At 41.4% G+C, this 11,851-nt stretch overlaps 1 protein-coding gene and 3 non-coding genes across 7 annotated transcripts; all 4 read right to left on the reverse strand.

Moving 5' to 3' along the window:
* Window positions 1-113: 113 nt before the first annotated feature.
* LOC111655633 (U1 spliceosomal RNA) lies at window positions 114-277 on the reverse strand. The gene has a single exon (XR_002760817.1). It is a non-coding gene; the product is annotated as a U1 spliceosomal RNA (small nuclear RNA).
* Window positions 278-823: 546 nt separating this feature from the next.
* LOC111655632 (U1 spliceosomal RNA) lies at window positions 824-987 on the reverse strand. Its single transcript, XR_002760816.1, has one exon. It is a non-coding gene; the product is annotated as a U1 spliceosomal RNA (small nuclear RNA).
* Window positions 988-1,539: 552 nt separating this feature from the next.
* LOC111655631 (U1 spliceosomal RNA) lies at window positions 1,540-1,703 on the reverse strand. The gene has a single exon (XR_002760815.1). It is a non-coding gene; the product is annotated as a U1 spliceosomal RNA (small nuclear RNA).
* A 3,145-nt stretch (window positions 1,704-4,848) lies between these two features.
* Window positions 4,849-11,270, reverse strand: ppp1r35 (protein phosphatase 1, regulatory subunit 35). Of its 4 annotated transcripts, none has more exons than XM_023407091.2 (6): window positions 11,114-11,270; window positions 9,001-9,200; window positions 7,738-7,828; window positions 7,004-7,128; window positions 6,824-6,914; window positions 4,849-6,713 (listed from the first exon to the last, which is right to left on the reverse strand). In XM_023407091.2, exons 2-6 carry the CDS (start codon window positions 9,193-9,195, stop codon window positions 6,409-6,411), a joined length of 807 nt encoding a protein of 268 aa, XP_023262859.1. In that variant the 5' UTR covers window positions 9,196-9,200; window positions 11,114-11,270; the 3' UTR covers window positions 4,849-6,408. The 4 variants fall into 4 exon arrangements, with proteins under 4 accessions (XP_023262859.1, XP_023262856.1, XP_023262858.1 ...); XM_023407088.2 differs by having other exon boundaries at window positions 7,708-7,828; window positions 11,114-11,267; XM_023407090.2 differs by lacking the exon at window positions 11,114-11,270 and adding an exon at window positions 10,620-11,007 and having other exon boundaries at window positions 7,708-7,828.
* Between the last annotated feature and the right edge of the window lie 581 nt (window positions 11,271-11,851).

Here is an 11,851-nt window from a genome sequence, read left to right on the forward strand (position 1 = left end):
ACTCTTTTCAGAGACTCTAGTGGACACCAAGCTTGGCGCAAACATAACTTCGGAGCTCAAACTCCTCAAGAGTCATCATCATGAAGAGAGCTGATTTTCTTTGACGTAATGATCAGGGGAGAGCGCGAACGCAGTCCCCCACTACCAGAAATTATGCAGTCGAGATTCCCACATTTGGGGAATTCGCAAAGGTCAGCACAGCCGGGGTGCAATGGCTGAGCCTCGCCCTGGCTGAACCACCTTCTTGATCATGGTATCTCCCCTGCCAGGTAAGTATGAGTTGGAAGTGTCTGAGAAGGGGCCTCCTTCCCAGGCACAGCTTTGGCTGATGGTGCCCAAAATGCATGATACCAGAGTTCAGTGCCTTGAGAGTTAGCTCACCTTCATTTGACACACGAGGTGCTAAAAAGTTGAACACAATGCTGCAGTTTGACAAGGGCATATGGTACGCATGATATCGTCTTTGTACTATCGCAAAGGTTTTGGTACCAAAACAAAGCAAAACTGCCGTTCAGCAACGTGGCCAGTCGTGTTTGAGAAAGCCAAGCGAAAGCCGCGTGGCACGCTGGGACAGCGGCGACCGTACCAACGCCAAAAACCTACGCAGTCTGGCTACAGAAGAATGTCTAGCTCACAATCCTCAAAGAAAGAGCAAAAGCAGACATTAGAGCACGCAATTCCTTTCTTCCGTTACCTCATAGGCCACGCCCACTCTTTTCAGAGACTCTAGTGGACACCAAGCTTGGCGCAAACATAACTTCGGAGCTCAAACTCCTCAAGAGTTATCATCTTAAAGAGAGCTGTTTTTTTTTGACGTAATGATCAGGGGAAAGCGCGAACGCAGTCCCCCACTACCAGAAATTATGCAGTCGAGATTCCCACATTTGGGGAATTCGCAAAGGTCAGCACAGCCGGGGTGCAATGGCTGAGCCTCGCCCTGGCTGAACCACCTTCTTGATCATGGTATCTCCCCTGCCAGGTAAGTATGAGTTGGAAGTGTCTGAGAAGGGGCCTCCTTCCCAGGCACAGCTCTCTGGCTGATGGTGCCCAAAATGCATGATACCAGAGTTCAGTGCCTTGAGAGTTAGCTCACCTTCATCTGACACACAAGGTGCTGAAAAGTTGAATACAATGCTGCAGTTTGACAAGGACATATGGTACGCATGATATCGTCTTTGTACTGTCGCAAAGGTTTTGGTACCAAAACAAAGCAAAACTGCTGTTCAGCAACGTGGCCAGTCGTGTTTGAGAAAGCCAAGCGAAAGCCGCGTGGCACGCTGGGACAGCGGCGACCGTACCAACGCCAAAAACCTACGCAGTCTGGCTACAGAAGAATGTGTAGCTCACAATTCTCCCTCAAAGAAAGAGCAAAAGCAGACATTAGAGCACGCAATTCCTTTTTTCAGTTACCTCATAGGCCACGCCCACTCTTTTCAGAGACTCTAGTGGACACCAAGCTTGGCGCAAACATAACTTCGGAGCTCAAACTCCTCAAGAGTCATCATCATGAAGAGAGCTGATTTTCTTTGACGTAATGATCAGGGGAGAGCGCGAACGCAGTCCCCCACTACCAGAAATTATGCAGTCGAGATTCCCACATTTGGGGAATTCGCAAAGGTCAGCACAGCCGGGGTGCATTGGCTGAGCCTCGCCCTGGGTGAACCACCTTCTTGATCATGGTATCTCCCCTGCCAGGTAAGTATGAGTTGGAAGTGTCTGAGAAGGGGGCTCCTGTCTAGCTCACATTTCTCCCTCAAAGAAAGAGCAAAAGCAGACATTAGAGCACGCAATTCCTTTTTTCCGTTACCTCATAGGCCACGCCCACTCCTGGCACTCCTGGCATCCAGTCTCAGAGCTTCATCAGGGGGCACTATGAGGGACGCAATGGCTCAGTAGCTGGCATGCGATCCAGGCCAAACTTTGCTGCATCTTGCATAGCAGCCACAGACCTGCCCTCCGAAATAAGATGGGAGTGCCTTGTAGTGTCCTACCAGCATGCTTGCAGCTCCCTCAAATACTCCTTTGAGGGGGGAACAGTAAAGGCAGTAGTGGCTGGCCTGTGTCGAAAAAAGGTGCTAACAGGTGCCAGTTCAGATGGCATGTCCAGCTGCAGAAGACCTAGGGCCATGTGGACAGTAGCCCTTATAGAGCCTATGCCAGTGTCCTCTGTCTTAACACCAGGATGGAGGGTCAGGAAAGACTCTCCTTACTGAGCGACTGCTCCATCTCCGCCAGCCTGGTGGTCCGTAACACCTGGGGCATGAAGCTGCATTCATGTAGGGGTGTTGTGAGAGGCCCTCCCTCAAGTGTTCAAGGCCAAGACAAGGTGGGCAACGATCGTGGGCATCATCTGGCTGAAGAGGGGCCATGCAAGCACCACAATAATGGGGTGTCAACATGGTGGTAACTGCGGATACTTGAGTAGAGGATACTGTATGTACACTGGGAGCGAAGGTCAAAGCACCACCTAAGCCAGTAAAAGTTACCATCAATACCTGATGCCACCAAGCCAGACCCAGCAGAAACGCTGTCTGACTGTGGTATGAGCAGAAACAAAGTACACCCTATCTCATTTTGGGAACAGGGAGCAAGAGCACTGCCAGAAACCCTTGGTTTCTTACAAACAGATTCAAACAACCAAAACACAAGGCCCGGCGTTGCGCTTATCTTATTACTTATTTCTATGATTATTAGCCAAGAACCTTCTTGCCCTTAACTGTAAAACAAAAACTACCACAGCTAATCACACACTGGGAACAGCAGCGAGAGCACTGCCTCCACAAACAAAATTAACAGCCAGAATAAATACTTGGCTGGTCAACTAAGCAAACACAAAACAAAATCAGCTCGAGCGGAGGCGCTCCTGCTTAAAGATTATTATACAAAAGGAGTGGTGGCGGGAGCACTGCCCTCCTTCATAGCATTCCAATAAACACATGTAAATTTAGTCTGTCAGCTCAACACAAGCAAATATTTACCAAAACAGCAGTAAACAATTGAAAGCAAGCTCAACAGGCTGATATGAACAGCGGGAGGACCAATATCTGTACCCCTCTGAACACAAATGGCACACAGCCACATTCTCTCACAACAGAGGGACAGCTTGTCATAGCGTTTCGAAAATTCTTTGACGTCCCTGAGTTCCACCTGCGCTGCTCATCTGTATATGCAAGCCCACTGACCACTGACCGCTGCATTCTGCACCAGCTAAAATGGCATCAATAGTGTCTTCATTATTTTCCCACTTACTATTGACATTACTATTAAGAAAATCCAAAAACAATAGGAGCACAGGTGCAAAAGACTCAAGGACACATCACAAATCCAAACTGAACAGACGAACTGACCCACACAACAGGGAGCAAAGAGACTAAATACACACAAGGGAGGCAATGGTGATTTAACAGAGGTGAAACATATTAGGACAGGGCCACAACACAGGGTGTCGAGTAGCTCAGTTGGTTGAGCATCCACCCCATGTGCAGAGGCTAAGGTCACATCAGACAGCCCTTTTTACCGCATGTCATTCCCCCTCTCTCTGCCTCCCCATTACCTGTCTCTCTACTGCACTGTCAATAAAGGCATAAAAGGCCCAAAAAAATAATTAAAAAAAAAAATGTCACCAAGATCAGAAGGTTCTTCTTCTCTACATGCTTGATATTATAACGCATCACTAATTCATAATCAACACAACTGTGACACACAAAACCAAACCAAACCGAAACAACAAAAGGACATGACACATTGTTTATGATAAATAATATACAAGGATAATTTAATTTAATTCAAATTAATAATTAAATTAGTCCACTTCCTTTGGTTGAGTTGGTGTATAGCCTGATGGCAGTGGGAACAAAGGATCTCCTGAACCTCTGTGTTCTTCAGCGCCTATAAGTATATAGATGTATGTAATAGACCGGAACAGGAGTTTCTGCCAATTAAAATGTTTTAGTCTATTCCTCTTTCCTTTCTTTTGTGAGAACTGTCTGTTTTACTTCTCTACTAACATCTGATACAATACTCTGATACTATTGGTTTTTAACATCCTCTTTGTTTTGTTTATTTTCAATTCTTTATTTTGGGGCAGCAGTTTATAGTACAAAACCTACATCAAGAAAAGGCAGTTTACTTTCCTATGCCATCCACATTTTTCAAAATTTAAGAACTTTGTACAATTTGGGAGAGATAACGTGTGCACACAAGGACAATGGAAACTATGTCTGAGGAGGATCTGGAAGATTATATAGCCTAATAAAACAAAATAAAATAAAATAAACAATGAGGTCAGAATAAAATAACATTACGGGGTCAATTATCCAATACTTCCACAAAATCTGCCCTTAATGGCCTTACTACATATTTGATCCACTTGATACACATTTTAATAAATTCATTTTTTAGCTTTAGGAATTCTAAAGTCCCACAAAGACACGAAACACAAAGGGTGAGTAAATCAGAATATTATAATAAATTGCATATGGTACAGTAATGTAAAGTCAAATTTGAGAGAAATCTTCTATACATGTATATATTGTTTCCCTCTTTATATATTCATATCCTTAACGTTGTAATGTTGCATTAGTAACCATAACCCTTCTGGTTTTCCATATTCCAATGTTCTTATTGACAAAGTTTAACTTTTGGGGCAGTTACACAGTCCATAGCCCTCAGGGTGTCAAAAAGAGACAGCTAATATATCCACCTAGGTCCTGAACATAAACCTAACCTACCAATCATATCTCTCCACCAGCTCCATGTTCCCAAACATTGATAGTTTTCTTGCTTTTGTTTCATCTTGATACTTATAAACTGTTAGGAAAATTATCAAATAAACTCAGGAACAACGTCTGAAAATTATAAGAGTAGGATATTTATTCTTGCAGCAAGGGAACAAGTTACACACAAAGAGCTTGCAGTGCAAATGTTCAAAGAATACAAAATTCACACAGGATTTATACACAGAACATATGAGAGTGACCTCACATCTTTGCTGATATGAGATACACACAATAGAGACTTGATTCATGCCTTATCAGAGCTAATGTGTGGCTGCAGTAGCTATGAAGAACAGCAAAGGTCACTCCGCTCCTCTCTGACAACTCCTGTCTTGAAAACAAACATAACGTCAAAATAAGAAAAGGTCACTTCAGGACAATACAGTTTCTCTTTAGGATAGTTGAACTTTAGGATAGTGATACTTTATGTAGTCATAAAGTATCACAATTTTTCCAACATAAACACTCACCTCCCTGCAGTGATATCCCTCTGTTTTATAGTATATAATATGTATGTATATATAATAATTTATATAATATAATTAATTTTACCCATGTCTATATTTATTATTATGATTATTATTAATATTAATAATCATAATAATAACATATTGTAGTAATAATCATATAACAATACAGAGCAGAGCAGATAAGGTACAGCCTTGTTGTTGAATCTGTCTCTGAGGTTGTCATTCACAATTACCTACAATTTATTACTGTTTTTATCCACTTGATGAAGTTCAACCCAAAACGTTCTGGTGTTCTCATTAACAGTGTGGTTACTCTGTTGATCTTAACTGACACGTAGGAGAGAGCAGGGGGATTTCATCCTGTGTGGAAGTTGAGCCACCCCTTGTATCTAGGCAACCATAGACAAAATTGGTCATGTGACCATACACTTTTGAGAGAGACATCAATTTTCCGCAAAGGCCCTTAGAAGAAGTGATAAGCACTTTTGAGTTCACAGAACTTTTTAGCAGACCAAATACTTTTTTCACATTCAAGGAACTGTGATTCTTGCTTGAAAAATAACACACAAGTTTGAAAAAAATCTGTTAATATTGTTCATCATTTTGAACTTGATTTTGTTCTGAAAATTTGAAATAGGCTGTTGATGAAAATTGGTCTTTGAAGTTCTAAACTTTATGTTTAATTAAAACATTTAAGAAGTTATTCAGTGTTGAATTTGTCTTGCTTTGATATAGCAGGTGAAATTCTTCAGCTTCACTTCAGCATTGTCAATGGTAACCTATATTTTAGCCACAGGTGGCTCAACTTACCCCACATGGTGGGCTAGTTTAGGCAAGAAACCACTTTTTTTTTTTTTTTAGGAAGTCATATTTTCAAATCTGCTCATTTTAGATCCAAAGTGATTATTCCCAGGGATGCACCACTCAGAAAGAAATCCCTCTGATGTTCGCTGATTGGACAATGGGGAGCAGAGCATCATCATGACATCATCACAGAGTGAAAGTGTTTGAAAATACTTTATTTTTAAAACAAAACTTTACAAGAATAAAAACCGATTTCAATAATTAAAAAACTGATTAGATAATTATTATCAATGTCATCACACAGTCTGTCCAATGAGAAGTCAGTATCTCCAGTCAATCACAGCTCTCCTTAGGGTGGGTTAGGGTGTGGCCTCCCACCGTATCTGTCGTTTGTAGAGGTCAAAGGACGAGAGGGTGGGCCGTGGTAATGGGTGGGGCTTATAGTTGACAAGCACCTCCTCAGGTGGGAGGGGCTTCTGTCTCAGCAGGTCAGAGGACATGAAGAGGAAGGGGGAGGGGCCATCCATTGCCTTGCTGTCGTGGCAGCGGGGTCGCATGGCCAGCGGCCGCCTGTCCTGTAATATTTGGCTGATCAGCTGATCCTTCTGCACTTCAACACTGACCAGTGAGGTGAAGAGAAGCTGAGAGCGAGAGACATTCACTACTGCAGAGAGAGAGACAGAGAGAGACTGTTTGTAAATTCATTATGGAATGATCCAGGTTATAATGAGAGGGTTGAAATGGGAAAAATTACAATGAAATTCTTTGTGTTACCTTCAGTAGCTCTGCTGTTGATCAGGTTCTTGGTCCTCTCTGACCTCTGCAGAGTCTCCTGAACAGCCCTGTCGGGGTTAAACTCCACACCCTACAGGACAACAAACAGGTTACCGTGGTAACCTGCTTTTAATGGATCGGTGATGATTTATTGATAGCCTATTGAGAAAAAGTGCGAACCTGCAGCGACTGAAGCTCTGCCTTCAGAGCGAGAGTAGTGTTTAGCTCCGCCCTGCCTAGACAGCCCACATCTTGATTGGATGCTGCAGCAGCGGGCTCCACTGACTGTCTGGGGGCTCCACCAACTAGAGGGGAGGAAAAAAACAATCTGCTTTTATTGATCATTACATTTATCAGTGACCACTGAGACAGCCTGAGTGAGAGAACAGGAAACCTGGCATTACTGAAACAATCCTCAGTTTCATGTGAAGGACAGTTTGATCAGACATGGTTCTGTGTCTGAAGAGAGGGTTTAAACTTTACAAGAACACATTTTATTACATGTTTAAAAAAGCTGGATACAGTGAAATGGCTAACAAAAATGACAAAGCAAATAATTGTCATGACGATATCAATTTTACAAACGACTAAATACTTCACTGTGAAATTTAATCACTACTGAATTCTTCATGTTGATCTTGATTAAATTTCCAATAGTTCATTGTTTGTTGTTGTACTATTTCAAGTATAAAAGTTTTTGGGGTTATTTTTCAGATCGAAACATTCAAGTCAGCATGTGAGATTTAGATCTGAACATCCAGCACACCATGTGTAAACACACACATAAATATATATATATATATATATATATATATATATTTATATATATATATATATATATATATATATATGTATATGTATATGTATAGATATATTGTGGTTACCATGGTGACATCCTCTGCTTCTCCTCTGACCTCTGATTGGCTGCTGAAGTGGGGCATCTCTGCTCATTGGGACATCAGGCTCCGGTGTTACCTTGACGACCACAGGTTCTACAAAACACAACTTCAGGAGACACAGAATGACATCATCATCATCATACTCTCGCACGCACGCCTGCACGAAGCATGCTCAACATACCCAGGATAACTTTTAGTTATCTGGGTTAACTAAACCTAATATTGGCCGTCCTGGATAACCTGTACTAGGAAGCAGGTTATCAACTGGCTCAGTTAACCCTGGGTTCACCTATCCGGCTACAGGCACGTTCATGTGAAAGAGGAAGAGTTGTCAAGTGACATTCAACAAGGTGAAATGTAAACAATATGATCACATGACTGGAATAAAAAAATATTATGTAAAAATATAATTTAAGTCAGGCTAAGGATATATGGCAAATAAGTGCATGAATTATCATTGTTTCTTACTCAGTATTTTCTCTTCAGTCAGTGAACAATGTTATGAACATGTGAATCAGATAAAACAGTTAAAGTTCATGTCAGACTGTTTCGGCTGCAGAGAGGAGAGAAAGAAAAGAGAAGTAGCTGATGTCTGATGAGTCAGTCTGACTAAAATGTATAAAAATTATAAATCAAATTTATAATCATGGAAATATTCAACAGTGTGTGGAGAATTTTTTACTAAAAAGACATCGGAGGTTTAGTTTTATTTCCAGTTATCATCACAGAGTCTGATCATGTTATTCTGAGCTGCAGTGATGAAGAAGAGAGTAAAAATCATCATCACTGTCAGGAATCCTGTCAGATTAAAGAGTCTTTGTTCAATTAAAATGAAGCTATAATAGTTATGAAATATTTATTTAGTGTGATAAACTCTCCATGCAAGCTCTGTTATAAAACAGAGAGTGGACACATACTGGTCTGGAACAGCAAAATGATTCCACTGATTTATATAAATGTCTACTGATCATCGTTATTGATCACTTTATTGTAAACTCTTGTTCCTGTCAGGATCCTGTAGGAATGATGACTCATTTTTTCCAGGTATCTGATTGGTCAGTAGTTTGGCTGTTGACAGGTTTTCATCTGATCCTCTGAAGTTAACCTGCGCTGGAGCAGGTTAGGAGTTCAGCATCAGTTACCATGGTGATTTACAACAAGCAACTAGTGAACCACCATCGTAGGACTGAAAAGCCAGAGTTAAACTTGAAGTTACCACAATAACCTCAGATCCTGCTTTGTAGTACAGGCCTCAGGACTACAGGATGACATCATCACCTGTGTGTCCCTCTTTCTTCTGGTCTGTCCTTGGAGGCAGGGCTTCAGCTGTGTTTGGCTGGTCTTGGGGGTGAAGCTGAATGTGACAGACAGGTCGAGTTCAGGACAGCCAGTCAGAGAAGAGGAGGAGGATGCGAAAGGGAGGGGGGCTGGGTGAGGAGAGGGGGGAGGAGAGGGGAAGGAGGAGGAACTCATCCTGACTGGAAAAAACAGAAATGAGACATGTTTTTAATGCAATGCTCCTTAAAGAACATTTACATTTGTTAATTATAAAGTAATGGGTCTCTGCTGAAAGAACCATTACCATCACAGCTGAATATAATTAACACAAACACCTTTTATCAGATGCTGTAGGATCACAGCACCACAGAGCCACACACACACTACATTATCAACATTTAAGTTCATCTAAATATCAAAGAGAGGACATATAAAGTAAATATATTTAAAAAAAACAATTATAAATAAATAAATACGTACTGACCGAGGCTAACTAGAATCCACCAAAATCCATACCAAAATCTGCAGGTCCTCTAATGACCACTAAAGTCTTGCTCCAACAGTGAGTCAATCCCCAAAGACTCCCATGTTAAAATGTCCAACTTTACCACAGAAGTAAACATGTTTACAGCCTGGTACAAAAACAGTTTTGGTCTCTAGAGCTAATTTCCTCCTTCATGACAACTGTTATATAACTCACCTGTTTACATTCTATTAAGGCTCAAAGCTATATATAATTGAGTGTGGCCTCTCCGAGTGACAGGTGTGCACTGAAGTCTAAGCTCCACATACGCCCACCTCTTTGTCCATTTTTCACTGTCAAGATGTCAACGGTACAGCAGCTCACTCTGAGCTTCAAATCCGCTCATCAAAAACCTGTGGGTGACGTCACAAAGGCTACATCCATCTTTATTAACAGACTATGGTTTCTACTGAGTAAATACTGACATGGTCGTGAGTCAAAGGTTTCTGCTGATACCCCCTTTCAACCAACGCAACCCCAGTGCCAGTTCAGAGTTGGTTCAACCTTCTAAGAACTAATTTACTTCTCCACGGGCTTTAGAGTGACCATAAAGCCACATCATTATATCACTGTATACATCTGTAAACGTCTCTACTTTCCCAGCAACACCAGCACAATAGCAGACTACTTCAGCCTTCCTCAGGCCCACGAAGTCCACGTAGCAGCAGTGTCTTTCCTCAACATCTTGTTGTGGCGTTTACTTGATATTGTCACTGTTCTTTTCCTTCTTCCCTCCATCTTTACTTTTACATCTTTACTATTACTCACAATTCAATGTTCATATCTTTATCCTCAGAAAGTCCACCTCTACCATTTGTCATGCTGAGCCAATCACAATCCAGATTACATCAAAACCAACAATTCAGTGAGTCATGTCTTCTATAAACCATGAAGTTTATTTTCAGACGTGGAGGCATTTCAGATGTGGCCTCTGGGACAGGGCATAGCCCCCTGGAGCAAGGACCCTAGTCCAGACCAAACTAGCATGTTAGTTTCTGATTATCATGTTCGCTAATGTGCTAGCTCGTCATGTAATTCCAAAGAACATAAAGCAGAAGTTGTCAGTGTCTTTAACAAGCTATAGCTACCTTAATACCTGGAAACGATGGGTTCTGCAGTTCCTTGGCAAATATGGTTCTCTAAGCAACATTATGTTACATGGCCATAGCAACAAATACGCATATCTTTAAGATATACATGATTATAATGGAGAAATGGGGCAAAAAGTGGAAAAAGGCAATGCTGAGGTCATTGACCACTCAAGGTTAACAGAGGTAAAATACAAATTGCCTCCATGTCTGAAATAAACCCTTGGGGTTTATAGATTATAAGATGAAGCTTTCATGCTGTAGTCATAAAATGCACAACTGTTTTGCCTATCTGCCCCACTATTGAGGTATTTACAACAATGAAATACATTTTACAACGATAAAACTCTACTCTTTCCAAGGAGACCGTTTGTCATTGGCGTTTGGAAGCCGCCAACATTTAAGAAATGTGCTGGAAACTAACGGAGGAATCATAAACTGACACCCGGTCACATCGTCTGTGTCTCTGCTCCACACTAAAGCACAGGTATCACAACATTACCTGTGTGTCACCTGTCCGGTCAGAAACCACCCTCTCTCTCGCTCTCTCTCTGCGGATAATGGAGACGTTTTTATTATCACAGCGTTTAATGGAAATCATCCGTTTCTCTTTTAAACTCGCCTCCTCGTTCAGGTACTTCCGCTTCCTCCTCCTTCTTCTTCTTCTTTAGTGGCGGGTGACAACCAGCGTTAAGGTCGTTACCGCCGCCTGCTGTTCTGGACTGTGGACCACAGTTAGAGTCAGTTACTTTTTTTTTTTTTTTTTTTTTTAAATAAACACAGTTCAGTTTGATTCATTTATCCAGTTCCTCTGGGAGGAGCTAATAAACTGCTACACTGAGTAGGTCTGTAAAACACTGCACTGACACTGACTCCTGTTTAACCAGGTGATGTTTACCTGTTGGATAATAGGCTACTGACTGAAAATTGTAGTAAAGGGCCCTATTTTCTTTCATTTTCCTCCTCCTTTCTTCACCTATCTCACTTTTCCTTTTCTCATCACTGATTGGCAGGAACAGTCAAACAAAATACAAGAAAAACTGAAATAAGACTTGTTTTTGTTTGTATAATGACCTGGAGAAAAAAAAACTGAGGTGACATGAAAACACACACACATACATACTCTATTACCCTTTCTATTTTTCTTATGTAAAACTGTCTTTGCGCTGTGGACACAAACACTGAAGAGATTAACCAGATATTCAGACACTACAGATCTTCTGGAAATATCAAATATACT

The sequence above is a fragment of the Seriola lalandi genome, unplaced genomic scaffold (assembly GCF_002814215.2).
Source record: "Seriola lalandi dorsalis isolate HSWRI2012SDOR001 ecotype SW California unplaced genomic scaffold, Sedor1 jcf7180002054327, whole genome shotgun sequence".
NCBI classification, from domain to species: Eukaryota; Metazoa; Chordata; class Actinopteri; order Carangiformes; family Carangidae; genus Seriola; species Seriola lalandi.

Excerpts from the sequence above, each read along its gene's own strand:
- ppp1r35 (XM_023407088.2), bottom strand. The coding sequence starts at position 9,195 with ATGAGTTCCTCCTCCTTCCCCTCTCCTCCCCCCTCTCCTCACCCAGCC. Across the intron at positions 7,129-7,707 it reads AAGCAGAGGATGTCACCATG|TTGGTGGAGCCCCCAGACAG; the intron begins GTAACCACAATA and ends CCTCCCCTCTAG. Across the intron at positions 6,915-7,003 it reads CAGAGCTTCAGTCGCTGCAG|GGTGTGGAGTTTAACCCCGA; the intron begins GTTCGCACTTTT and ends GTTGTCCTGTAG.